The sequence below is a fragment of the Nylanderia fulva genome, unplaced genomic scaffold, assembly GCF_048542155.1.
Source record: "Nylanderia fulva isolate GAGA-0341 unplaced genomic scaffold, ASM4854215v1 Scaffold1, whole genome shotgun sequence".
NCBI lineage: Eukaryota > Metazoa > Arthropoda > Insecta > Hymenoptera > Formicidae > Nylanderia > Nylanderia fulva.
Window position 1 is genome coordinate 1,486,733 of NW_028189192.1, and position 25,841 is coordinate 1,512,573.

The 25,841-nt window shown below is 33.2% G+C and overlaps 1 protein-coding gene across 4 annotated transcripts in view; it reads right to left on the reverse strand.

The window, feature by feature from the left end:
• The window catches only part of LOC114931389 (TWiK family of potassium channels protein 18), a 71,162-nt gene that overhangs the window by 14,564 nt on the left and 30,757 nt on the right, over positions 1-25,841 (reverse strand). For all 4 annotated transcript variants that reach the window (XM_085487783.1, XM_085487756.1, XM_085487736.1 and 1 more), the window contains 2 exons: positions 24,405-24,589; positions 23,116-23,270 (listed from right to left, as the gene is read on the reverse strand). In XM_085487783.1, the coding sequence (XP_085343909.1) occupies positions 23,164-23,270; positions 24,405-24,589 (292 nt within the window). In that variant the 3' untranslated portion in view covers positions 23,116-23,163. The remainder of the gene's footprint in view (positions 1-23,115; positions 23,271-24,404; positions 24,590-25,841) is intronic.

Below are 25,841 nucleotides of genomic sequence, written 5' to 3' on the forward strand. Positions count from 1 at the left end.
CACGTATGTATACATACGTGCGCGACGACTTATAATTGAATCCTTTAATGTAGATGAGAAACAAATAATTAAAGGCGTCGATAGAGAAGGGAATTAATTGAACAAAACGTATATACGAGGGACTGATTTTTCCCCATTCAATCGTTCCTAGGTTGTAAACGACGATCCAGGCTATGAAACGATCGATCGGGAAACCGGGTAGCCGTTGCGTCAAGTGAAGCGGTTAATGATGTAATTAGAGCGAATCGTTATGGCAGAATTGATGGAGAAGGACGACGGCCGTGACTGCCTAATTAAGTGTATATCGATCAGCGTTCTGCCAGAATTATTTCAATATCGTGCGATTATAACACAGAATTTTTATTATGATTTTACATAATTTTACGCGAGTCCGTAATCAATTTTCTCCGGGGAGGATTCAGATAGCGAGATGTGGAAAGTATATTTCAATAAATAAATGTACGAAATGAAAAAATATACAATATACAGGGTTATCTAAATAAGTGCGAAAAATTTGAGGAGATGATTCTTCGTCGAAAATTAATGGGGGTTTCTTATATAAACAAGTTTCTATGTCCTTTTTTCAAGTATCAGACAAATTAAAACAATGTTACTTGGTAGATATTTTTCACTAATAAAAGGGATATTTGTTAGTATTTTTTTGAAAAATAAAAACTTATTTTTATTTATATAATTTTGAAAATATAATATTTATAATACTCGATGCTTCGGAAATTTTCAACGCATAACACTCGTGATGGATTCTGTCAAGATGAAGATAAATTCTCTGGGGAGGAGAGAGAGTGGAAAATTGTTTCTGATAAAGACTATTATTTGTTACGACTTACTGAAGAATGAAAGACGAAACGATAAATCTGAGTTTCTGTAAAACGAAACGAGGCCCTCGCTTAATTCCCCCATTCATCGGCGAGAAGCAGTTAAAGTCATAATCTCGTTGATTCCCTGCCTCCTCTGAGATTTTTCTTGTCATCGAGGATCTGATTTATCTTGCTGACCCAGCGTCGCGATTCGCGGTGAATAATAGAGAGAGCATCGAGCGAGATATATGCGTAAAGGGAAAAAAAAGCGACGAGATCAACTGAAATTTTTCTCATTACCTCTTTTTCGAATAGGATTAGATGAACACATATAAAGTTAATGAAGTTGAAATTCGACGTTGTAAAAGAACGAGAGAGATAACAGTAAAAAAAGAATTTTTAAAATAACTGAAATAAAAATAGGAGGTAGAAAGAAGAAAAATATATAAATATTTTAAAAATATATATAATATCGGAAAAATAATAAATAATAACTTTTAACTAAAACAAAATAAAATATGAATAAAAAGGAAAGGAAAAATGTAGAAATACAACTAAAAATATAACATAATATTGAGAAAGCATATTAATAAACAGATAATGACTAATTAATTATAGTACTTTACTACGTTCTCTAAATCGAGTGGCTAGACAAATCATCTTTCTCTTTCTCTCTCGTAGATGCGAAGAAGAGAGAGGAAGATGTCAAGTGAAATTTCTCTCAAAGTCCCTTTTCGAGTGGGATTAAACGCAAATTTCGTTACGCTGTCCGGCTCTCTCGCGCCAGCCTCGCTTCATCTTTCAGTCGTTATTTCGAGCCCCTTCCTTTCATCCCCTGACGGCGGTAAAAATCTAACTGCGTTTGCGGCGTCTGAGCGAATTCGTTTTCCTTTCCCGAACGCGGGAAGGGAATTTTCTCCCCGTCCAGGAAAGACGAGGGACGATTTGTGCGCGGTTTCTCTACCGCTTGTCCACGTATTTTTCCTCCGATCCTTCGGAGATAGAAATTTCTTCCCTCTATCTCGCGCAGCAATCGCGAGACGATCATCGGAAAGAAGAGAACTTTAGCAACAGTGTTTGCTGTTATCTAAATAAAATTATATAGATGATCATCTAGATGAAATTTTGGTGTTATCTTATCTTTACATGGAATTTTTATATGTTATCTTTATATAGAATCTTTGTATTTCTTATCTTTATATATAATAAAAATATGTATTATCTACATCTGCATCTTCGATGAAACGAAGTGTTCTTTACTAAATTATCTGGAATAATGTTCAGATAATTTAGTTTAGAGTCATAGTACACATAAAAATACTTAAATAGTAGAATTTAAACAGTAAGTGATAAAAACGTACAAATTAAAGTATGAATATATTTTTATAATTTACATTTTTTTATAACTGAGTTTACATAAGCGGTCTTGAAAATATTATGTGGAAGTTATCTAAATGAATCGGTATATAATTTTATATCTTTTATCTAGATATATGTAAATCAAAATCATCTTCATCTTATCTAAGACGAATTTTCATCTCACCTTTAATTGTTTAGCAAAAATAAAAATTGCGAAATAATATAAGGACATAATTAAAAAAAGTATAATTACATTTTTGCACGTTGTATGAAATTTTTCTGAAAACTGGACCTAGTTAAGTTTGACAGGTGTCAGCTGTAAGTCCAGATTTTCATCTCACCTTTATCTAATAATTTTTCAAATCATCCACGCACAATTATTTAGCAAAAATAAGTACTGCGAAATAATATAAGGACATAATTAAAAAAAGTATAATTACATTTTTCACGTTGTATGAGATTTCTCTGAAAACTGGACCTAGTCAAGTTTGACAGGTGTCAGCTGTAAGTCCAGATTTTCATCTCACCTTTATCTAATAATTTTTCAAATCATCCACGCACAATTATTTAGCAAAAATAAGAATTGCGAAATAATATAAGGACATAATTAAAAAAAGTATAATTACATTTTTCACGTTGTATGAGATTTCTCTGAAAACTGGACCTAGTCAAGTTTGACAGGTGTCAGCTGTAAGTCCAGATTTTCATCTCACCTTTATCTAGTAATTTTTCAAATCATCCAAGTACAATTATTTAGCAAAAATAAGAATTGCGAAATAATATAAGGACATAATTAAAAAAAGTATAATTACATTTTTCACGTTGTATGAGATTTCTCTGAAAACTGGACCTAGTCAAGTTTGACAGGTGTCAGCTGTAAGTCCAGATTTTCATCTCACCTTTATCTAGTAATTTTTCAAATTATCCAAGTACAATTATTTAGCAAAAATAAGAATTGCGAAATAATATAAGGACATAATTAAAAAAAGTATAATTACATTTTTCACGTTGTATGAGATTTCTCTGAAAACTGGACCTAGTCAAGTTTGACAGGTGTCAGCTGTAAGTCCAGATTTTCATCTCACCTTTATCTAGTAATTTTTCAAATTATCCAAGTACAATTATTTAGCAAAAATAAGAATTGCGAAATAATATAAGGACATAATTAAAAAAAGTATAATTACATTTTTCACGTTGTATGAGATTTCTCTGAAAACTGGACCTAGTCAAGTTTGACAGGTGTCAGCTGTAAGTCCAGATTTTCATCTCACCTTTATCTAGTAATTTTTCAAATTATCCAAGTACAATTATTTAGCAAAAATAAGAATTGCGAAATAATATAAGGACATAATTAAAAAAAGTATAATTACATTTTTCACGTTGTATGAGATTTCTCTGAAAACTGGACCTAGTCAAGTTTGACAGGTGTCAGCTGTAAGTCCAGATTTTCATCTCACCTTTATCTAGTAATTTTTCAAATTATCCAAGTACAATTATTTAGCAAAAATAAGAATTGCGAAATAATATAAGGACATAATTAAAAAAAGTATAATTACATTTTTCACGTTGTATGAGATTTCTCTGAAAACTGGACCTAGTCAAGTTTGACAGGTGTCAGCTGTAAGTCCAGATTTTCATCTCACCTTTATCTAGTAATTTTTCAAATCATCCAAGTACAATTATTTAGCAAAAATAAGAATTGCGAAATAATATAAGGACATAATTAAAAAAAGTATAATTACATTTTTCACGTTGTATGAGATTTCTCTGAAAACTGGACCTAGTCAAGTTTGACAGGTGTCAGCTGTAAGTCCAGATTTTCATCTCACCTTTATCTAGTAATTTTTCAAATCATCCAAGTACAATTATTTAGCAAAAATAAGAATTGCGAAATAATATAGGACATAATTAAAAAAAGTATGATTAAATTTTTTACGTTGTATGAGATTTCTCTGGAGACTGGACCTAGTCAAGTTTGACAGGTGTCAGCTGTAAGTCCAGATTTTCATCTCACCTTTATCTAATAATTTTTCAAATCATCCACGCACAATTATTTAGCAAAAATAAGAACTGCGAAATAATATAAGGATATAATTAAAAAAAGTATAATTACATTTTTCACGTTGTATGAGATTTCTCTGAAAACTGGACCTAGTCAAGTTTGACAGGTGTCAGCTGTAAGTCCAGATTTTCATCTCACCTTTATCTAGTAATTTTTCAAATCATCCAAGTACAATTATTTAGCAAAAATAAGAATTGCGAAATAATATAAGGACATAATTAAAAAAAGTATAATTACATTTTTGCACGTTGTATGAGATTTCTCTGAAAACTGGACCTAGTCAAGTTTGACAGGTGTCAGCTGTAATGTCCAGAACAGCTGATCTCGGAAGAGAGAGAGAGAGAAGAGAGAGAAAGAGAGAGAGAGAGAAAGAAAGAGGATGGTTAAAACGAAACATACGTCGGTCGCTTTTACAGAAAAATAAATCCACTCGTTTCGTATCCCGGGTATCTCCTCTTAGAACCCGTCCGCCTCTATTAGAGCGTCGATGGCTATTTTGGCCAGGCGAACAGACGACCGCGATACGGAAAAGCGCGGAGCCAATTCAAGATTGCCAAGATTGAGAAGCTTCGAGGACTGGAGGAATGAAGAGGAACGTTTTGCGCTCGCGGGAGCGTAACAGTTCTATTATTCGTCGGCGCGTACAAAGGGAGCGCAGAGATATACTCCGCAGGAGCGAGAGAGCTCGATAGAGAGAGAGAAATTCCGACGCACAGTCGTGTACTAATTAAGTTTCTATTCTAATTCGCGCGCGAATCCGCGCGCGAAGCGAGACACCGAAATAGCAGGCGGCGACGCGACGGCGCGATAATAGCAGAGCGTTTGTGTAACTCGCGTTCCTCACCTTCCTTTGTATTTTCTCTCTCTCTCTCTCTCCCGTCTGTCTGTCTGCACGCGAGAACGTGCCCGATATATATCCCCGGATGAGTTTCCTCCTTTCTTTCTATTTTTTCCCTCCCGAAGCTTCTCGTCGCGCGACGAGTGGAAACCATCGTCGGAACGTGCGGAGGAAAACGAAAAAATCGTTCGGGTCGCGCGACCCGTTCGCGTTTTTGCAATTAATCTGCGCAAGGGAACGAGAGGGAAGAGGCGCGGCTTTCAATCGAAAAGTTTACTTAACCGACTCGCGCTCGCGCGCACAGAATTAACGGGATCGCTGTTCGTGACGTTCGCCGCGAGAGAGAGTGGGGAGGCGTTTCGCGCGTTTGATGGAGTTAATTAAAACGCATATATATCGGCCGATGTATCATATTCCGTCGAACGGGTTGTTGTTTGTACCCTCGACAGCCATATAACTAACGGGGTACCGAAAATGGAAGGAAAAAAGGGGGTTTGGCAGAGGGTGAAATTTATGCGTGGGCGAGCGATTGAACGAATCACGGGGATCGATTTATTCTCGCGTTCTCTCTTCAACTTTCGCTTTTCCACGCGGGTCAGCTCCCCTTTATTGCGTCACGTGCATTTTTGACAATATTACATACCTACACGCGTCCGAGAAAAATCAAAGAGACCGAAGACGTGGGTTTTCGAGGTTTTTGGAGTTTGTTTTTCCACGTCGTAGAAACTTCGCAGCGAAACTCGCCGGTCTATTTTCGAGACTAAATTATGTATTTTTATTCGAGTTAACGAGAGGGATCCGCGCGATAAACCTGGATCGAGTGTCTTTGAAAATCTTTCGCTTTGTCAAATTTATTATTCGGTTTTTATTAAGAACGAAAGGAAGTTGAACTTCTTTCTATCTCTTATTTGTTCTAATAATTATATTGCATTATAATTCATTAATCTTCTAATCATATATTATATTATATTATAATTTTTTATAATTATATTATATCATATATATTTTTTCATTAATATTTTCTTTTGCCTGATTAATTCATGGAGCGCAGTTTCGATCTCGTCTCGTTATGGTTTGAGTTTGCCTCGTTTGAAGTTTCCGTTCCGCGTAAGAATCAAGAGGGTGCATTCAATTAGAGCTTATCGGTCGTCGGACGGAATTTTTATCGCCTTTGATCGCCCTTTATTCGGAGTCCTGCCGCCGGGAAAAGGTCTCTTTCGCCCTTATCTTACCGCTCGTGCCTCATTTGCGGAAGTGGGGTAGTCGCACCCTTTTCCTCCCCCGGAGGATAGAGAGGGTGACTCTCGACTGCTCTTTGGATCTTTCCCTTTTAAACCTCGCCCGTTTTCAGCGGTTGCCTTGACCTTCCGACCGCAAAAAAAGCACAAGTTTACGAAACAGCTCGTATCTCGTCTAGTGGGAATATTCCCGAGTATTTTTCTTAAAGAGGGAATCATATCTCGGGTATATATAAATAGCCTTCAGCGTGTTCAGGCTATCTATACCACTGATTCTCTGCGTATTCTCACTTTATCCACTTCATTACTTCATTCGCGTGGCAATTAATCTTTCTAAAGACGCGTAAGATTCGAATCTGAGACTTATTAATAACAAGAGAAAAAAATTATTTTTGCATATTTAATACAAAAAAATAAAATTTTAAAAATTAAGAAAGAACAAAAAATAAGAAAAAAATTGTTTCGGCCACTTCTAAACAAAGTTGCGCATTACTGAAAAAAATGGTATTCTCCAAGTACGAAAATTATGTTATAAAATCCTTCTTTGAACAGATATTTTTACTAAGAATATATTTTTGTTAATAATAAATGATCGTATGTTTTATTTAGCGCTATATTTTGTCATTTTGATGCACAAAGCATGATTAAACAATTTTTTTCTTATTTTTTGTTCTTTCTTAATTTTTTAAATTTTATTTTTTTATTGTTTTCATTTTTTTGTATTAAATATGCAAAAATAATTTTTTTAATGATTCCAAGGGTTGTTTCAGTTGATGTATATTATTATGTAATGTTGTAATTTACAATGCGCTGCAGTGTTGATTACTGGAATGGTTTTAGTTTATTAGAAGATTGAATGAAGTGTTAATAAATAACTCGTAAAACAAGACTTAAATGACTTAAGAAAAGTGTTCACGAGTAAGTAACGTGTAGCTTAATTCAATTGTTCAGGATCCAGGTCTTGTGTTTGGTCAATATGTGCATGTTATGTCTATACTTTTCTTATACTCTTTCTTTGCCTGTGTGCTGTAAAATAATGTACTTTTTTATTAACGTAAAAATAAATTTTTTATTTCATCTATATTTTCATAAATTCAGAAACGTCTGCTACTAATATTTAAATAAAGAGGATAAAGTAAAAAGATTTTTTCAGCGCTTATTTTAGAACAGAATATTCTAAAAATAAGTGAAAAATTCTTAAAATACAATTTTTTCAGTGGCTTCTATTTATCTTTGTCAATCGCTGTCCGTTAATAATTAACGAGAGACACAAGAAATATTCTCGGAAGAAGTTTCCTTATTTTTTTTCACAGAATTTCGCGCAAGTTTTTTATCTTTAAATGATATAACATGACAAGACTTGCTTGTGTTATTTAATTATTTTAAGCTTCTTTTGTTCTACAAGTTCTTAATTATTACTATGTAAACATTGCATGAGAAAATATAAGTACGTATGTACAGGGTGTCCGGTTACTAACGGATCAATGATTAAGGGCGGATTCTCTGGCTAATTTGGAGACGATTTTTCCTTAGCAAAAATGTTGAGAAGTCAATAATTTTCGAGTTATAAGCGATTGAAAAAAATAGGTTTTTTTGAAAACTAAACGTTTTGGAGTTAAAAGTCTAACATAATTACATTCTTCAGTTAATTTCAGGTAAAGTTTACTATAATAAAATTTTAATTTGAGGCTTAGTTATAAAGATACATAATGACAAATATTGGAAAGTTGTAAAAAATGATGACCTTTTTCGACATTTTCGCTGAGGAAAAATCGTTCCCAAATTGACCAAAGAATCCATTTATGATCGTTGGTCCGTTAGTTACCGGACACCCTGTATATACGCAATAAATAAAAATTTTTCCCCCTTTCTCTCTCTCTCTCTCAGGGCGTTCGTAATCTTTTTTTTCAAGTTCTCGTAATATGCAGCGAATGAATGAGAGGATTAACGGGCTATAATTTTCTCCGCGCTCGTTCACGAGATAATATCACGATTCCATTCAAGAGGAATATTAAAAATCTCAATTATTCAAAGTAATACAGAAGTCCTTCCCCCGGAGTCTCCCCTTAGATAGGTAGTCGACAGTGTTTGCTATTATCTAAATAAAATTATATAGATGATTATCTAGATGAAACTTTCGCGTCATCTTATCTTTATATAGATAATAAAAATATATATTCTTTATATCTACATCTTAGATGGAAAAAAGCATTATCTAGAATAATTTTCAGATAATTTTGATTTAGAATCATAGCACATAAAAATACTTAAATAATACAACTTTGCAGCAAGTGCTAAAAATTTATATATAATAGTATATTGTGTATCAAGTGCGGAAAGTTGACAATTGGTGAACAATTGTCAATCCGCACGTGATACACATATACTATTTTGTATTACAAGTGCAGACAAAGTGGCTTTGTGCGCGTTTTCTGTGCGCTATAGATGGCGGCGTGGGAAATCGGCCGCTTTCCGCACAGAAAACACGCACACAAAGTGCCACTTTGCCTGCACGTGTAATACAAAAATATATTTTTGTATTCCTTTCATAATTTACATTTTTTTATAACTGTCTCTTTACATAAACAGTCTAAAAAATTACTATCTAGATGAATCGCCGTATAATTTAATTTTTTATCTCGATATATTTCAAACAAAATCCTATCTAAGATAAATTCACATATTTTAAAATCATCTAAGCACAGCACTAAAAGAGAGTCCCCTGGAGTCTCCCTTTAGATAGGTAGTCGATATACCGCATTCGGACGAATAAGCGACAAAATACTCTCTCTCTCTCTCTTGACGGATAAATGCGTCCGAGTATCTCCGAGGTGCCGCGCATTGTGAAGTTACTTTTCCGGCTTCGCGTGCTTTATCGGCTTATCCGGCAGCTCTTTCCGGTCGAACGCGTTCCACATGAGAAACGACATCTCGCCCGGGTGTTTAAGGGGACCGGAAAGAGGGAGCGTTAAAAGGAAAGTGAAAAGAGCGTGTAAGTTTTAGAGAAGCCTCTTTTTATCCGCTCACCTTCCATCATTCGCCGATCGTTACTCGACGATATATAATTACCGCCCTCTCTCTCTCTCTCTCATCCCTTTTCTCTCACTTCGATCGTAAAAAGAGAAAACTTCTCGACCCCGGAGGTTTAGACACCTGAGGTCATAAATTAGACCCGCGTGACACATCACCGAGGAACATCGCTAATAACGAGATAATCCTCTCGCAGAGAGGAAGCGGAAAGGGATACGCGTGTAAGTTATCCCCTAATCCTTCCTTCTCCTTCCGGCTGGACGAGGAATAAAGGAGTCACGAGGATAGGACCCCGTCATCTCGTCTACACGAAGAGAGGATCTCCTTCGGAATTAGGAGCTCTGTTCCTAAATCCTGGTAAGAAAAAAAAAACGCCACCCCTTCGTACTCTTGACCGCGGAAAATTAAAACTGCCCCCTTTTAGCCACGGAAATATATAGGGTGATGATATCGCGTTAATTCGTTTTTATTCCCCGCAATTTTCCGGATCGTTCGTAGGAAGTATCGCTGTATCAGGAACCGGAAGAGTGAGAGAGAGAGAGAGAAAATTAAAGAGCATCCACGACGTCGAACTTCACCAAAGAAACTCGTGGAGGATAGAAAGGATATCGTTATATCGCGCGAGTATATATATTCTTTTTTCCCCGTTATTAATAAAATTTAATTGGTACATTCGTTTTTTTCCGAACAATTTTCCTCATGATATATTTTTCACATCCAAGATAATATCCCGCGAGGTGAAAAACAGTATCGATCCTTCCGCGTCGAACGTGTTTTTTTCTCTCCTTTCTTTTTTCCTTTTTACGACAAAAAAGTAACATGGCGCTCTATAATAAGCTCTACTATCTGCTCCTATATTTTTTATCCACGAAAAAAAAACAAGACTAAAAAGAACGCCTGAAAATTCTCCATTGTGCGAATGGAACCAATCGCGTTAAAAGACTTCTTATGCGGTTTCCCCGGTATAAAGTTTCCCGCCCAAGGAGAAAACGAGGTAGGGAAGAGAGTGGCCGAGAGACAGGACGTATGAAAGAAGAGAGTCTTGCGAGGGAATGCCCGTGGGGTATTCTGTACGGCAAAGTGACAACTATATACGCGCTTCGACATTATGAATTATCCAGTCGGCTGCGACGCCTACGCTTTTACCTCGGATTTTATGGAGGCGAGTCAAAAGCGCGTTACATTACGTATGCAAACGTTTTCCTCTAAACCACATGCTCTTATATACAGTTCAGAACGCTCATTCAGATAAAGTATATCGAAAAATGTAACCAATATGGCGCCCAACTCAGGCCTGTCATATAATAATGTATTTATTGTAATATATTTATCACTATTTTTAACTCATTTAATAAAATATTTTTAATAAAATATTAATAAAATATTTTTAATAAAATATTAATAAAATATTTTTAATAAAATATTAATAAAATATTTAATAATATATTTTATAAAATATTTATTATTTAATAAAATATTTTTGACACTTTTTTAATTATGCACAAGATCTAACGTAAAACTGTCAAAAAACTGTCAAAATGAAAAAAATCTGCGCTCATTCAAATAAAGTATATCAAAAAATGTAATCAATATGGCGCCCAACTCATGCCTGTCATATAATAATGTATTTATTGTAATATATTTATCACTATTTTTAACTCATTTAATAAAATATTTTTAATAAAATATTAATAAAATATTTAATAATATATTTTATAAAATATTTATTATTTAATAAAATATTTTTGACACTTTTTTAATTATGCACAAGATCTAACGCAGAACTGTCAAAAAACTGTCAAAATGAAAAAAATCTGCGCTCATTCACAAATAAAGTATATCAAAAAATATAATCAATATGGCGCCCAACTCAGGCCTGTCATATAATAATATATTTATTATAGTATATTTATCACTATTTTTAACTCATTTAATAAAATATTTTTAATAAAATATTAATAAAATATTTAATAATATATTTTATAAAATATTTATTATTTAATAAAATATTTTTGACACTTTTTCAATTGTGCACAAGATCTAACGCGAAACTGTCAAAAAACTGTCAAAATGAAAAAAATCGGCGCTGACGCACATTGAATAATCGACTCGAGTTGGCAGCTATATTAGTTATATTTTGTTACGCTTGACAGCATGTAGTCGATATATGGAAAAGTGTCCTGACCTGTATATAAGACCGTGCCTTAAACCATATATTTTCGCAGTATTATCCAAGTGTTGCGTAGGCGGAAAATTTCAATTTTCATTACATTATATTGTATTTTTCCATGAAAAAAAATTACATTTTAATATTTAATTTTAATTAAATATATTATGCATAAAATAAAAAATGTTAAATATAATTTTCATATTATTTTCATATTACTTTAGTAATATTTTAAAGTTAAATGATATCTAAAATTATCGTACGTCTATAATCGCGCATTTCAGAATTTAATAATATTGCAAAAAAAATTAGAATTTAAGAATCATCAATTTTATTCCGTAAAAATACGAGAAGGAGAGATGAAAAAAAAAACGTGAACGAGGGTATTAAAAGAGATAGAGTCAAAATGGAAAATTTATGCACGCAGGTGGTGAGAATCGCGCGCGAGAAAGGATCAAATTTACTCCCGGCTTTTTAAAGAGGGAGACATTCGAGAAAAGGGAAGGAAACACGCAGATTTATTTGCTTGTCGATCGGTCAGGGTAATAATTTGCCGAGGGGGTCTGACGAGGTTTAAAAGTGAAGACTATCTGGGGGTGGAAACAGACAGAAACAAATTCGCGCGTCGAGGGTCGAAGAGCGGAGATTGAAACTCGAAACGCGATTTTTTTTTTGCGAGGGAAAGAAACACGCGATTTTTCGCGCGCTTCTCACGTTCCTCCGCATCCTTGATAAATGTTACCTATCGTTCGGTTTCGGCTGAGGGATGTTAAAAATTTAACGATCTTCGTAAAGTACCCGCAATCCCCGAGATGGACCCCGAGTTGAATGTTGCAAAGAAGGTGGAGAGTCGGAAGCCTTCCGGAAAAGACAAACGGTCTCAAATTCGATCTCGCTTGTATAATTGAATCGCGCGACTTTACTTACTTTCGAGGGTCGCGCGATATTTCTCTCGGCGAGGCGAAATAGGGAGAAGATATAAACGAATGCAAATTTCGTCAATCTCGCGACTTTTCTCGCGAGATAAGTATAATCAGATTCCTCCTTAAATTCGTTAAAATGTTGCATATTATCGCGCATTTATTACACACTAAAAAAAAGGAGTAAATTAATACATATATTTAATTCAATACTGGCAAATGAATAATTTATTTGAAATAAATAAATATTTATTTGTTTTGAAAAAATTTTTCAAATATTTTTCATATCAAATAAATATTTTTAGTTTCAAATAAATGGTTTATTTGGCAGTATTGAAATAAATACTTATAAGAATTAACTAAATTTTTGTTAGTGTACCGACGATGCTTCGTATCGAAACGAGAGAATCTTTAATCGTGGAATATATTATGCTATATCGGGATAAATTTGCATCGTTAATAAACGCATACGCGACTGCGTTTTACGTTTACGCACAGATTCGCTAAAATGATCGGAGATGCAGTCTTTAATAAATAAATAAATAAAAAAATCTGTTTGATAACAGTTGCGTTGACTCGTGAAGTTCGATTGAATATTTAATAATTAATAACTATCGCCGCATTTGACAACGGTCACTAAATATTTAATTGATTCGACTATAAACGAATGTTTGTTCATAATTGAGTTCACTAAATAATTTGTATGTATCAATTATTATATAGGTATTTAACTGCTGTCTTTAAATATTTCAAAAGTATTACTAAATTTTTTTATCGAAAATTTAGTACAGCAATTTTTAATTCAATTTTATATAAATCTAGGACAAATATAGTATAAATAAATACGATATAATTATGGTATAATTTATTCTTCAAATATTTGAAAAGTAATACTAAATTTTTTACCGAAAATTTAATACAGTAACTTTTAATTCAGTTTTATATAAATCTAGGACAAATCTGATATAAATAAATATGGAATAAACATGAGAGAATAATAATAAAGATAATAAAAATTTATCAGATTCTATAGTACAATATAAATATAAAAACAACTATACATTATTATTATTTCGATGAAACTGAAGTTGCTTCAGCGAGCTTTCGGTAAAAAGTTCGGTATTAGTTACTGAAATAATCCCAGCAGCGGGATTATTTTGCTTACAAGCTCGCAAGCTTGTATGGTGAAAAAAGGGGAGAAAAAAAATTCCGCTTGACACGCTTTCTCTCGCGTTCTAATATACGTTACACGATGTTCTTTATACCCGCGTCACGTTTTCCGTTCTTCTTTTCGCCCACGCGTAAAGTCACCAGCGTGGTTATTAGCGACTATACGGCTCCACAACAATGGTTAGAACGAAAAGCATCCGCCGATTCTGATGCTAATAGCAAGCTGAACCAACAACACGTCTCCAAGGTTTAGAAAAATCCTCCAACCATTCTTCGACAGTTGTCAGAAATTTTATATACCATTTTTCGCTAAAGTCTCGATTTAAGATGATCCTAAAGCACTGCTTTATTGATAAAACGCAAATTTGGATTTAATAATAAATCTTTTTATTAACTATACAGATTGAAAAATCTTTAATTTTATGTAAAAGACCAAACAAGAATTTTTAAAGACTGATAAAAATGTAATTTTTCCCTTTTTTGGTTTTTGAAATTATTACAAATTATTTGTTGATATTAATACTTTAATTGTGGAAAAGGATTTATTAATCGAAATAGATAAATTTATGAGTTCAAGTACCTATATTTTGATTGACTGTACAGATTGATAAATCCGTTATTCAATAAATCTGTATAGCCAATAAAAAGATTAATGATTGAATTTAACTTGAAGGCTGTTATCGATAAAACAAAACTTGAGAATCACTTTAAAACGGAGCCTGTTTGAACGCGTTAATTTTGTTCTCTGTCAAGTTCAATTTCTTTCAGAGTCTAAATCTTAAAGCGCGGCTTCGAAACAAGAGATATATTGTTGTATGAGAAAAAAGAGGAAAAGATTGGAGACACGCCGCGTTTGTGATGGTCGTTTTCGAGCAAATCCGACGGTATCGCAAACCGTTTGGAAGGAAACAGCGGAATATGTTTTCCGCTTTGACGACCAGGATAGACGAGACGGTAAAAATACAAGCCGGAGTTCGATTCGGTGCTGATCGTTCGAAAAACTTGGCCGTCGATCCGCAACTTACCACCGACGGTTCCTCAAGTTCCCACGGTCGTATCGCGTCGCCGAAGATGGAAGAAACTTGTTGTTCGCGCGGAGTTTTCGCCGTTCCGAAAAAATTCGCGCTCGTAAAACTATGGATTTCGGAAAGAAATGTTCAAGAGACGAAAATCACGATTCTATTTAAGTTGCGACGTTTGGATTTTTAATCGCTCTGAAGCCATTTTGACTCTGCATTGAAATAACATTTGTTAACTTTTCAATTAAATTTATACTATTTGGTTAATTAAGCATATATTTGTGTTTAAGTCAAATATATGTTTTGTTAAATTTAATATGTTATAATTGTAAACAAAGAAGGGCTATAAGAGCTATTAAACGTAATACAGTTGATAGTTGATATTAATAAAATTCATTTAAACCAAATAATAAATACATAAGAAATAAATATTTTGCGAACGTTTCGGCTGACATTTCAAGCCTTCTTTAGCGCAATAAAAATATTTTAATTATAAATTGAATTGTAATATTAAACATTAAAGACAAGTCAAGATAATATATATTTATATAAAGTCAGCTTTAGATCTCGTTACATATGTTGCTAAACAAGTCATCGTGTATAACAACCACCATTACTGATACATACTAAGTTCGAGCGACCGTACCATGCAATCACTTATGAGTATAGACTTCCTGATTTACTGGTCAAGGGAGATATCTTGATTAAATCTTCATGATGAAATGTTGTTAAGCATTTAATTGAGATCTAAATAAACAATATCTGATTATTCATTATAATCTGCTAAGTAAAATGCACTACACACTCACTCAAACAAAATGGTGATTATTTTATACAAGTTTCAAGTATCAGATCCGACATCTTTTTAAATGTTTTTAGTGAAGACAAAATAAAACGTCCAACCGTCACAACTCTCAGATATCAAATGAGACAGTAACTCGGTGTTTCACCTTTTTATATCAAGGTTTGTTTTTAAACCCTGATAATTTATCAGGGTTTCAGTAAATTTATCAGTAAATCAGGAAGTCTATACTCATAAGTGATTGCATGGTACGGTCGCTAATATATTATCTTGACATTGTTAATAACCGTCTTTAATGTTTAATATTACAATTCAATTTATAATTAAAATATTTTTATTGCGCTGAAGAAGGCTTGAAATGTCAGCCAAAACGCAAAATGTTTATTTCTTATGTATTTATTATTTGGTTTAAATGAATTTTATTAATATCAACCGTCAACTGTATTACGTTTAATAGCTCTTATAGCCCTTCTTTGTTTACAATTATTAAGTTTAACAGAACTAATTACTATTTTTATTTAATATGTTATATTTAATTTAAATATTTTTATATGTTCAATTAATGAATTAAATATTTATTTGAAAGGTTTAGTCAAGTTGACAAACCTGTTTTTCAGTGTGTTTGGTTTAGAAACTTTCTAAATTATGAACCCCGTCGACTTGACGGTACTGAAATATTTTTTTTTAAATTTATTATGTTCGAAATATTAAAGTGTTCCATTAGTTTCTTCCACCATGTATATTCTGTGCACGATAGAGATCGGTACCATACATTGTACGCGGATTCTTCGATTTTTCGTATCTCCAGAACTTTTTCTTATTATACAGGGTGTTTTATTTTAATTAATATAATCAAATATTTTGTTGAAACGAGTGAAAAAATACATAGCTGCATGCTAAGTGCAAATTATATACTTTTTCTTAAAAATAATTATGTATTTTCTTTATATCAATTAATTCCTATTATTTTGCATAAAAGTATTGAGATAGCATCATCGAAGAATGAATATTTCATAGTTTATGTAAAATAATGTAAAATTGTCACATTAAAGTACACAAAATCTCTCATAAAATCACTTTTTATCCGTGCTATTTTTATCACACTAAATATTGCATCGAGGAATAATCAATTTAAAAAATCGGTACAAAAAAATAGGGCAGCCGCATTAGAAAAAAAAAACTAGATTGACTTAAATAATCTGAAAAAATGCGCTCAAGTTAAAATTGATTCGAAATTCAAGACGCCCAACATATTTCCCCTTCGAAACTATTGAACTTTCATACGAAATATCTGCTCGATTGTATCAATTAAACCGAGACACCCTGTATAATTGTAAAAACTAGAATGGCTCTGAAATAATGTTGAAAAATGGCCTGAATAAAAATTCAAAACGCCCAACATTTTCCCCTTCGTAACCTTCGAAATTTCGTACGAAATATCTGCTCGATTGTATAAATTAAATTGAGACACCCTGTATAATTGTCCGCAATATCGCTTATCACTGGTGCAACACCTCGGGGCTAACGTACCGTCGCTTCTCCGACTCGCGTCTCGGATATGCGTAACCAAGCTCGCCCGAGCGCCGTCCGACTAAGATCGAGCCGTATCACTTACGGATCCGTCTGACGTCTGACCGTACGGTCGACTCGCGTCACTTAACCCGATCCGCGATCAGCGCGGGACGACGCGCTAATCGATTCGCGCTTCGAGATAGAGCTCGGGAACAGGACGGGCCGCGGAAAAATCTTCACTTTATTATTTATTTATTTATTTGTTTATTTAATTTTATTGATTCTTAATTAATTAATTTTGTATCGCTAGTGTGTCGATCAGTAAATCGATGTATTTTTATATAAATTCGACCGATACTAGCTATAAATAGTTTATTTATTACAAAAAACAATGTGTGTAATAAATAAACAATTGATAGCTAGTATTGGTCGAATTTATATAAAAATAGCTCGTTTTATTTCTTTTATTATTCCGCTGTCCTGAATTTTCTCGGGAAAGTGTGCGGAAAATTGACCTCGTCCGGCTAAACAGATCACACATCGGGGAGAATCGCTTCCGTTCTCTGTCCTCGAGATGCCGTCTATTATATGAAAAATGAACGCTCGATGTAACGAGAAGGGTTGAGAAAAAGGGAGAAGAGAATGGGGTAGGCGGAGGCGATTAATTTTAAACGGACGGAAATTGAATGAATTTCGTGCGAATGGATACGTGATCTTTCAATTACGAGGCTCTCCGCGAGTTTCTAATAAAGCGACGAGGAAAAAATGATTAAAAAATAGCAGGAAATAAAAAAAAACACCGGAAAGATTTTCTCCAGGAAATCGAAACGCGTCGATGTATTGTAATTACTCACTCTGCTCCAAGTCAATGTCCATCTTGTCCCGTCCCTCGAGTTGTATCGCTCGCAACATCTATCTCTCTCTTCCGAGACGTTTCACGCCGCTCTCCCTTAAGTCGCGATGAAATCGCCGCGACAAATTCGCCAGGCTTCGGGAAGCGAAGGCGCGACGCGTCGCGAATCCTTCATCGCTCCGCACCAAATCAGAGATCGTTCCGGACGTATTTTCCCAGGGAAAGGGACTCTATGGACGACGACGGGCGCCTTCGCGAATCCACCTTCACGTTTAACGTTTAACGTTAGAAATGATCGGAACGCACAGAAACTCGAACTCGGATACTGATTGCGAGCTGAAGTGCGCGAGTATCGAGCCGACGGCCTCGACAGGGAGAACGTCGACGAGAGCCTCCTATCCGACTCGGGCTTCGGAGGAAGAGTGAGAGGGAGGAGAGCTGCGACGGCAGCGAGTTCGCGAGAAGTGTACCTCGCCGGCTTATACGTGCGGACGCACCCTGCTCGGCGACAGGGCGCAGGATCGCGCCGCGGCTGGCCGGCGCGCATGCGCAGCGGCGGAACCGCATGCGGGAATTCGCCCTGCTCTCCCTTATTTCTCCCTTATCTCTCTCTCTCTCTCTCTCTCGCCTTCCTATAAATGTTTTCTTCGCTTTTATTACGCGCGCACGGATGCACTTTTTATTCCCGCTCCTGGATTACATTAATGACGACGAGAATTCGGATTGGCGAAGCCAGGAAACTCCGCGGTTGCGGTCGCCGATAAATGTCTTCTTCTCTCTCGACTCGCCTGCGTTCTTCGCTTTATCTTTTATATATATATATAATACTTTTCTGTTCTTCTTTTCCCTCGTCTCGCTTTTGTAGCTTTTTATGTTATCTCTTCGTCTGCGTGCGCGACTCCAGGTGACGATGGCTCGTCAAACGACGAGGACGAAAGTAGTAGATGAAAGTCATGTGAAACTTATCCGATTTTCGGAGTTTAATATTTTAGTTCTGTTCGATTAATAAAATTTTATTTGTGGTTTGAGTTCAGATCGGTGGAAGCCAGATCGGTTTCTATCTATAATAAAATTTAAAAAATTTTGTACGAAAGAACTTTTTTTTGAAATTATATTTTTTTAAATGAATAAATTTAATTGATTAAATAGAAAATAATTGGAATTACTCTGGCAGAATTTAAGTGTATTAAATTTGGAATTTAAATGATGTATAATTGAAAAAATTATACAAGTAATAATTTGTCAAAATTTAAGATTATATTTATATGGAGTATTAAATATATTAGGATTATTAATTTTGTTGTTAGTTATATTAGTCGGGGCAGCTTTTTTAACTTTATTGGAACGAAAAATTTTGAGATATATTCAAATTCGTAAAGGACCTAATAAGGTAGGATTTATGGGATTATTTCAACCTTTTATTGTTAGTGATGCTATTAAATTGCTTAATAAAGAATTATTTTATGTATATAAATCTAATTATAATTTTTTTTATTTATGTCCTAAATTAGATTTATTTTGATAATAATAATATGATTAGTATTTCCTTATATTACTAATGTTTATTTTTTAAATTATTCTACCGTATTGAAAAAAAAAAATGTTCTTGCGTAAATTCAAGATACCATGAGGAGAAAGAGACAAAAAAATTCGATATTTAGAACTCCTAATCAAAAAGGGGATATATTCTCTATTTCCACAATTTCGAACAGTTGATATAAATTCGATATGCCCTTTTAGTTAGTCGAAAACGTCAGATAGTTTGCGCATTCGTCGCTCGTTTGTATGCTAAATCGGCTCCCATATATCTCGAGTTCTTAAAGTTTAAAAATTTTTCTCCCTCTGTGTGGAACTTTTTTCGACGACCTATATATAGCGATATAGATTTTTTCTCCTATATTATTTTGCACATGCTTGTTTCCAATCTGTTATATTATATATTTCTTTATTATGATATTATTACTTTATTATATTTTATGTATTCATATATGAATTTAATAATTTTCGAGATTATTTTCTCAAAATTTCATATTCTTTTAGAGAATTCCAATTGTTAATTCAAACAAATTTAATTTTGATAACAAAGCTGCGATATAAATTAATAGAGACAATATTTTATGAATATAAATTTGAATTTTTCAACCCTTCAGCTAGAGGTAAAAAATAAATGACTTATTAAGGTATCTTTCACTCCGTTCATGTTTTATCGCAACTGCAGATTGACTATATAGCAATCATTAATATTATTTGTTACATTTCGTATTCCTTGCTACCATCCCGCGCACTGGTGGGAGATTTAAAATTTAAGATTTTAAAATTTTCACGCGAATCGCGAACTGGAACGGGCGGAAAAATCGATGGTTAAACGACCGGCTTTTTAGTACATCCAGATCCGTTTATATATCAGACTCGCATATCGTGCTTAACGTTCAATGATGAGTCGGAATATTTTCGAGTGGACGAAATCGGGACGTCTCAAGTATCGATGGCACTCAATCGCTTCATCGATAGGTACATACTTGAAATTTTTTAAATTCATAATCGTACAGGGCGCTTCAAACTGTCAAGATTTGACGAATAGCTGGCTGACAAATAGCTATATTGGCTTATAAATAAAGAAGACAGAATATTCTTGCACTAAAGAATTGTATTCTTATTTTAAAAACTTTTTCCATTTATTTTTAGAGTATCCTATTCTAGGAACCACAAGGGTCCTCTTATTTTAAGAGGAGAGTTCTTTAAAGATTAATATCAGATATCTTTTATTTATAAAAATATAGACAAAATTGAATTTATTCTAAATACGTTGACAAAAAAGTTATGGAAACACTTAAGAATATCCTTTAAGAGGGATTTTATAATATACAGTTTACTTCGAGAATATAATATTTTCGGTGGCGAATTAATTTGTGGATGCACTGAAAAAAAATTATTAAATTAATAAATATATTTGTTTCAATACTGTCAAATAAATCATTTATTTAAGACAAATAAATATTTATTTGTTTTGAAATGGATTTCCTTATATTAAATAAATATTTTTCAAATCAAATCAATATTATTAGTTTCAATAAATAATTTACTTGGCAATATTGAAATAAATACTTATTCGAATTCAATACATTTTTTTTCAGTTTGCATATATATGTTTTTGCGAATTTTATTAATTATCAGCTGACGAGTCCTGCGTAATTCTGAAACGTTTTCAGAATCAGTCCCTCCCTTTTTGCGCCTCCCGTTTTATTTAGCTTCCGCACTTTCTTAGCCGCGTCCAGCTAACGTTTCCGCCTCGAATTCCTTTCCTTCTGCGTATAATTTGACGCAAAAATGACAGTTCCAATATTGTCTGTCGTGCATGTATCCCGATATATCCCAGCGCGGTTAACGTCTAATATCCATTCTCTATCAAAAAAAGATCCGATAAACGGATAAAGAAGAAATTTCTAGCGTGTAAAAATTCTTGGAAGATCCAATTCTTGCCGCAACGATATATAAAAGTATATATAGTCTATATATATATATATATATATATATATATAGTATATAATATATATATATATATATATATATATATATATATATATATATATATATATAGTCGCGCTCGCTTCGATTCATTCCAAAGATTAATTCCTATCAAAATTGACAATTGACGTTATAATAACGTAAATATTTTAGACGGTAATTTAATTAGTGAAAAAAAATGATTTGTTCATTACGCAAATTTTTGCCCGCTTTCTCTCTCTCTCTCAAGAGAGAACGCAGGTGCAACACTTGCATTCCCCTCGCGACGCCGAATGGTCTGTAGATGTAGAATTTATCGTTTACGACCTTTATGTCACTGTCGTACAATACAGCATTTCCACTCGATCGTTTGATCGTACTTGTTTCTCGTTTACTCCTACGTCTCTTCGGTATCGCGTGGGATTTCAAGGCGGACTAGGAATATCAAAGATCCACACATACATACACGGAGAGAATATCAAAGATACACCTACGTACGTAGGTGCATACTCAGACGCGAACGATTCCTCTTCGCTCGCACGGATTGCGCTTCCGGCGAAAAAAGTGGTGGTTCTCGTCAGATATTATATATATTTATATTTTTTTTTAACTTTTAACTAATTAAAAAAAAGAGCTAAAAAGTTAATAACTATTAACTTGGCTTAGTTAATTTAAAATGTATTAATTTTTAACTAGGTATTTTTACCTTAAACTTATTAACTTTTTTCCCAAGTTAAATTTTTGAATTTCTGAATACTATTATTGGTTTTTTATAAGTTATAAACGTATTATTTTTAAATTAAAGTATTATTAATTTTTATGATCATTTGTCAATTGTAATTCATCAATTGTAATTGTCAAAAAATATATTTTTATATAAAAATCAAAATTTTTTTATTATATATTTTAAAAGAATTAACAAACAAAATTCTAATTTAATATATGATAAATAATGTTTTTAAAAATTAACTTTTGATTTAATTTCAGTTAATTTAATCTTAACTTAACTTTAACTGAGTTAATTTTTCGTTCATAAAACTTTTAAATTAACTAAATTAATTTTATAAGCAACTAACTTTAACTTAACTTATTGTTAGTTTAAAAAAGTCATTAACTTATCCAACCTAGATATATATATATATGAATGCGCGATTTTTTTTCTAACGATATATCGTAGTCTTTCGTTCGTCATTTCTCGTGTCATTAGTTCAATCTATGGATGACGTACGCTGAGTATTACTTACAAAGAGTGATCCCTTCCTTTATCTGTCCGATCTCGCTTTCCCTTTTTTTCCTCTCCTTTATAATAGTATTTCGTAATGTAATCTCGATTAATTTCAAAAGTATCGCGTAACCCGTTCTTTCACGATCTATTTATCAGAAATTAATTTTACTCGAGATAAGCGAAGCAAGTTTTTTTTATATAAATATAAGATTTAATATAATTAATTTTGTTCGTTTGCTTCCTCGTTATGTATAAATCGATTGTGAAATTCTACATATATCCAATTAATATTATAATCAAATATAATAAACATTTATAATTAAAATTTATAATAATATTATATTATTTATAATTTTAGAAATATGATATATAATTTTATAATTTTATTTTAATGTGGTACTTGATATTATTTTTTTATAGAGATAATATATTAATACCTGATTGATATAAAATGCAAAATTACGTGACGAAACTTCGAGATCCATCTCCTCAAAGATTTAACTAACGTCGGAGCTTAATTATAAAGAGACACGTCTTGAGATCGTCGCGAATTAATTATTGAATACGAATGAGAAGAGAAATTTTCGTTCACACTCACCGATTATCATGTGGTTGCAGGATCGCGGTCGACTCTCTGACGGCTTCGTCATCTCTCGCATCTGAAGATGTACTTGATGATGTGTATCAGAGAGCGTATCTTCGCCATCACTTCCTCTTGCATGAGATTAAAGCACATCGCAATCAACGCCATTCCTGAGACAGAAAGGAAGAAGTGGAGAGAACGATTTTTTTCACGAGGAGCGCGTGTCGAGAAATTATAGATTGGATTTATTTCAAGCACATCAGAGGGATATTATTGCGCGAATTGTTCCGCGATTCGAGAACGCTTCTCCCGATATTCGATAGCACTTGAATATATCTCTCTCTCGGCGAAAAATCGCGTCCGTACGCAATCGGGCATCGATCGAAACGAGCTTAATGCCGTGTGTATACATATACGACGGGTGCAATCGCGTTGCAGGATTTAAAAGCGGTTGATCCCTTTTAAAACGATTGTCTTCGCGCCGCGCCGAAAATTCCACGACGATCGGATTAGTGAAAAAAAAAAAAAAAAAAAAAACGAAGAATCAACTATTTTTTTCCGTCTCACCATTTGTCGAAACGACTGACAATGAAATAAATACGCGCGCATCAAATCGGATGACTTTGTACACTTTTTAATCCGAGAAAGCGGCAGCTGTCAAAGTTTATTATTTAGTTGGGTGACGACATTCGGGAGTAAGTCGATTTTTTTCCTCAGCAAATCATTTCAATACTGCCTAATAAATTAGTTATTTGAAACTAATAATATCGATTTGACGTGAAAAATAATTATTTTATATATAAGAAAATCCTTTTCAAAACAGGTTACTATTCATTAGTTTCAAATAAATGATTCATTAGGCAGTATTGAAATAAATATAGTGTTATGTTGAGATGATTTTAAAATTAGCTAAAGATGAGAGATAAAAATATGTAAATTTAGATAAGATGAAGATGATTTTGTTTTAAATATATTTAGATAAAAATAAAATTATATAACGCTTCATCTAAATAACTTTTAGATAATATTATTTTTAAGATGTAAACGCAGTTATCAAAAATGTAAATTATAAAAAGGGATATAAAAATATATTTATAATTTTGTAATTTTCTATTGCTTACTGCTTAAGTCTGCTACTTAATAATAATATTTTATTAATACATATTTTTATATTATATAAAAATAAGATGACGCCACAACACTTCATCTAGATGATCCATATAATTTTATTTGGAAACACTAAATAAATGGAAACACTAAATTAATTGAACCATTTTTTCCAATACATTAAATGAAAGACTTACCAAGCATCAGGTACATGGAACAGAAGATGAATGACAGTTCGAGGCCTTTTCCGGAGTAGATCTTATCCCCCGGAACGTAGTCGCCGAAACCTATGGTCGACAAAGAGACGAAGCAGAAGTAAGAGCCTTCCAACATGTCCCAGTCCTCCCATTTCGAAAAGAGAACCGCGCCGCCCCAGATATACCTGTCGAAAAAGTCAAAGGAAGCTTTTCCTTTTAGGCACGTGAGTCTCTTCCCAGGGAAACTCTCTCGCGAAGAGTTTAATCGCGAGACGCGAAGGAAAAATTTCACGCCGGGATTTCGGACTTAATAGAATCTCGATTCGAGTCGCAAGGAATTCGACAATCTCCAAGTTTTAATACTCTTTCGTGACTTTTCAAACTAAATTCATATCTACTTGCAATAATAAGAGATGTCGGAAGATATTTCTATTTCAATCGCAAAATTATATCACGAGATTTGGATTCAATAGAACTTTATAAATAGAAGCGGAAACTCAATAGAGTTTTTTTAACAGTGCATATTCTCCTTTTGCTCACGATAATTTAACATTTATAATTTAATCAATCTCTGCGGCGTTCTCCGACAAACTCTTCCAACTATCTATCGAAGAAATATATATACAGGGTGTATTTAAATAAATACGACAAATTTTAGGAGAAGAGTTTTTTGTCGAAAATTAAGGGAGGTTTCTTATATCTCTCCCTGAGGAGTTAAGGTTTTATTTTTTTTTAATATTAATAAATATCCTTTTTATTAGTGGAAAATATTCATCAAGTTTCATTTTTTAAATGTGTCTAGAATTCGAGAACAAAAATAAAAACTTAATTTCTCCATCCCTTAATTTTCGACTTAAAATCTCCCTTGCAAAAAAAATCTTCTTAAAATAATCTCCTTAAAATTCCCGGAAAATCTCCTAAAATATTTCGCATTTATTTAGGTACCCTGTGTACAAATCTTTTGTTTCAATTATAAAGTTACATTATATACTTTGATATTTTATTTCCCCTTGAAAATGTGGAGATTGTTGGAAACAGGCAAGAGCAAATTCTTTTCAAGTTGACAAAATAAATTCTGATTGCGGGAGTTTATCTTGCGCTCTTTTACTTTGTTTCTTAATTAGCACTCCGATAATCTCTCTCTTTCTTGGGACTCACCATGATGGCAAGGTTTCTGATATCCTTCCCTGAGGAGTTCAGTTTTTATTTTTTTTTAAATATTAATAAATATCCTTTTTATTAGTAAAAAAAATCCACCAAGTTTCATTTTTTAATTTGTCCAAAATTCGAGAACAAAAACTTAATTTCTCCCTCCCTTTTAAAATCATAAAATAATCCCCTTAAAATTCCCGGAAAATCTCCTAAAATATTTCGCATTTATTCAGGGTATATATATACCCTGTGTACAAATCTTTTGTTCCAATTATAAAGTTACAT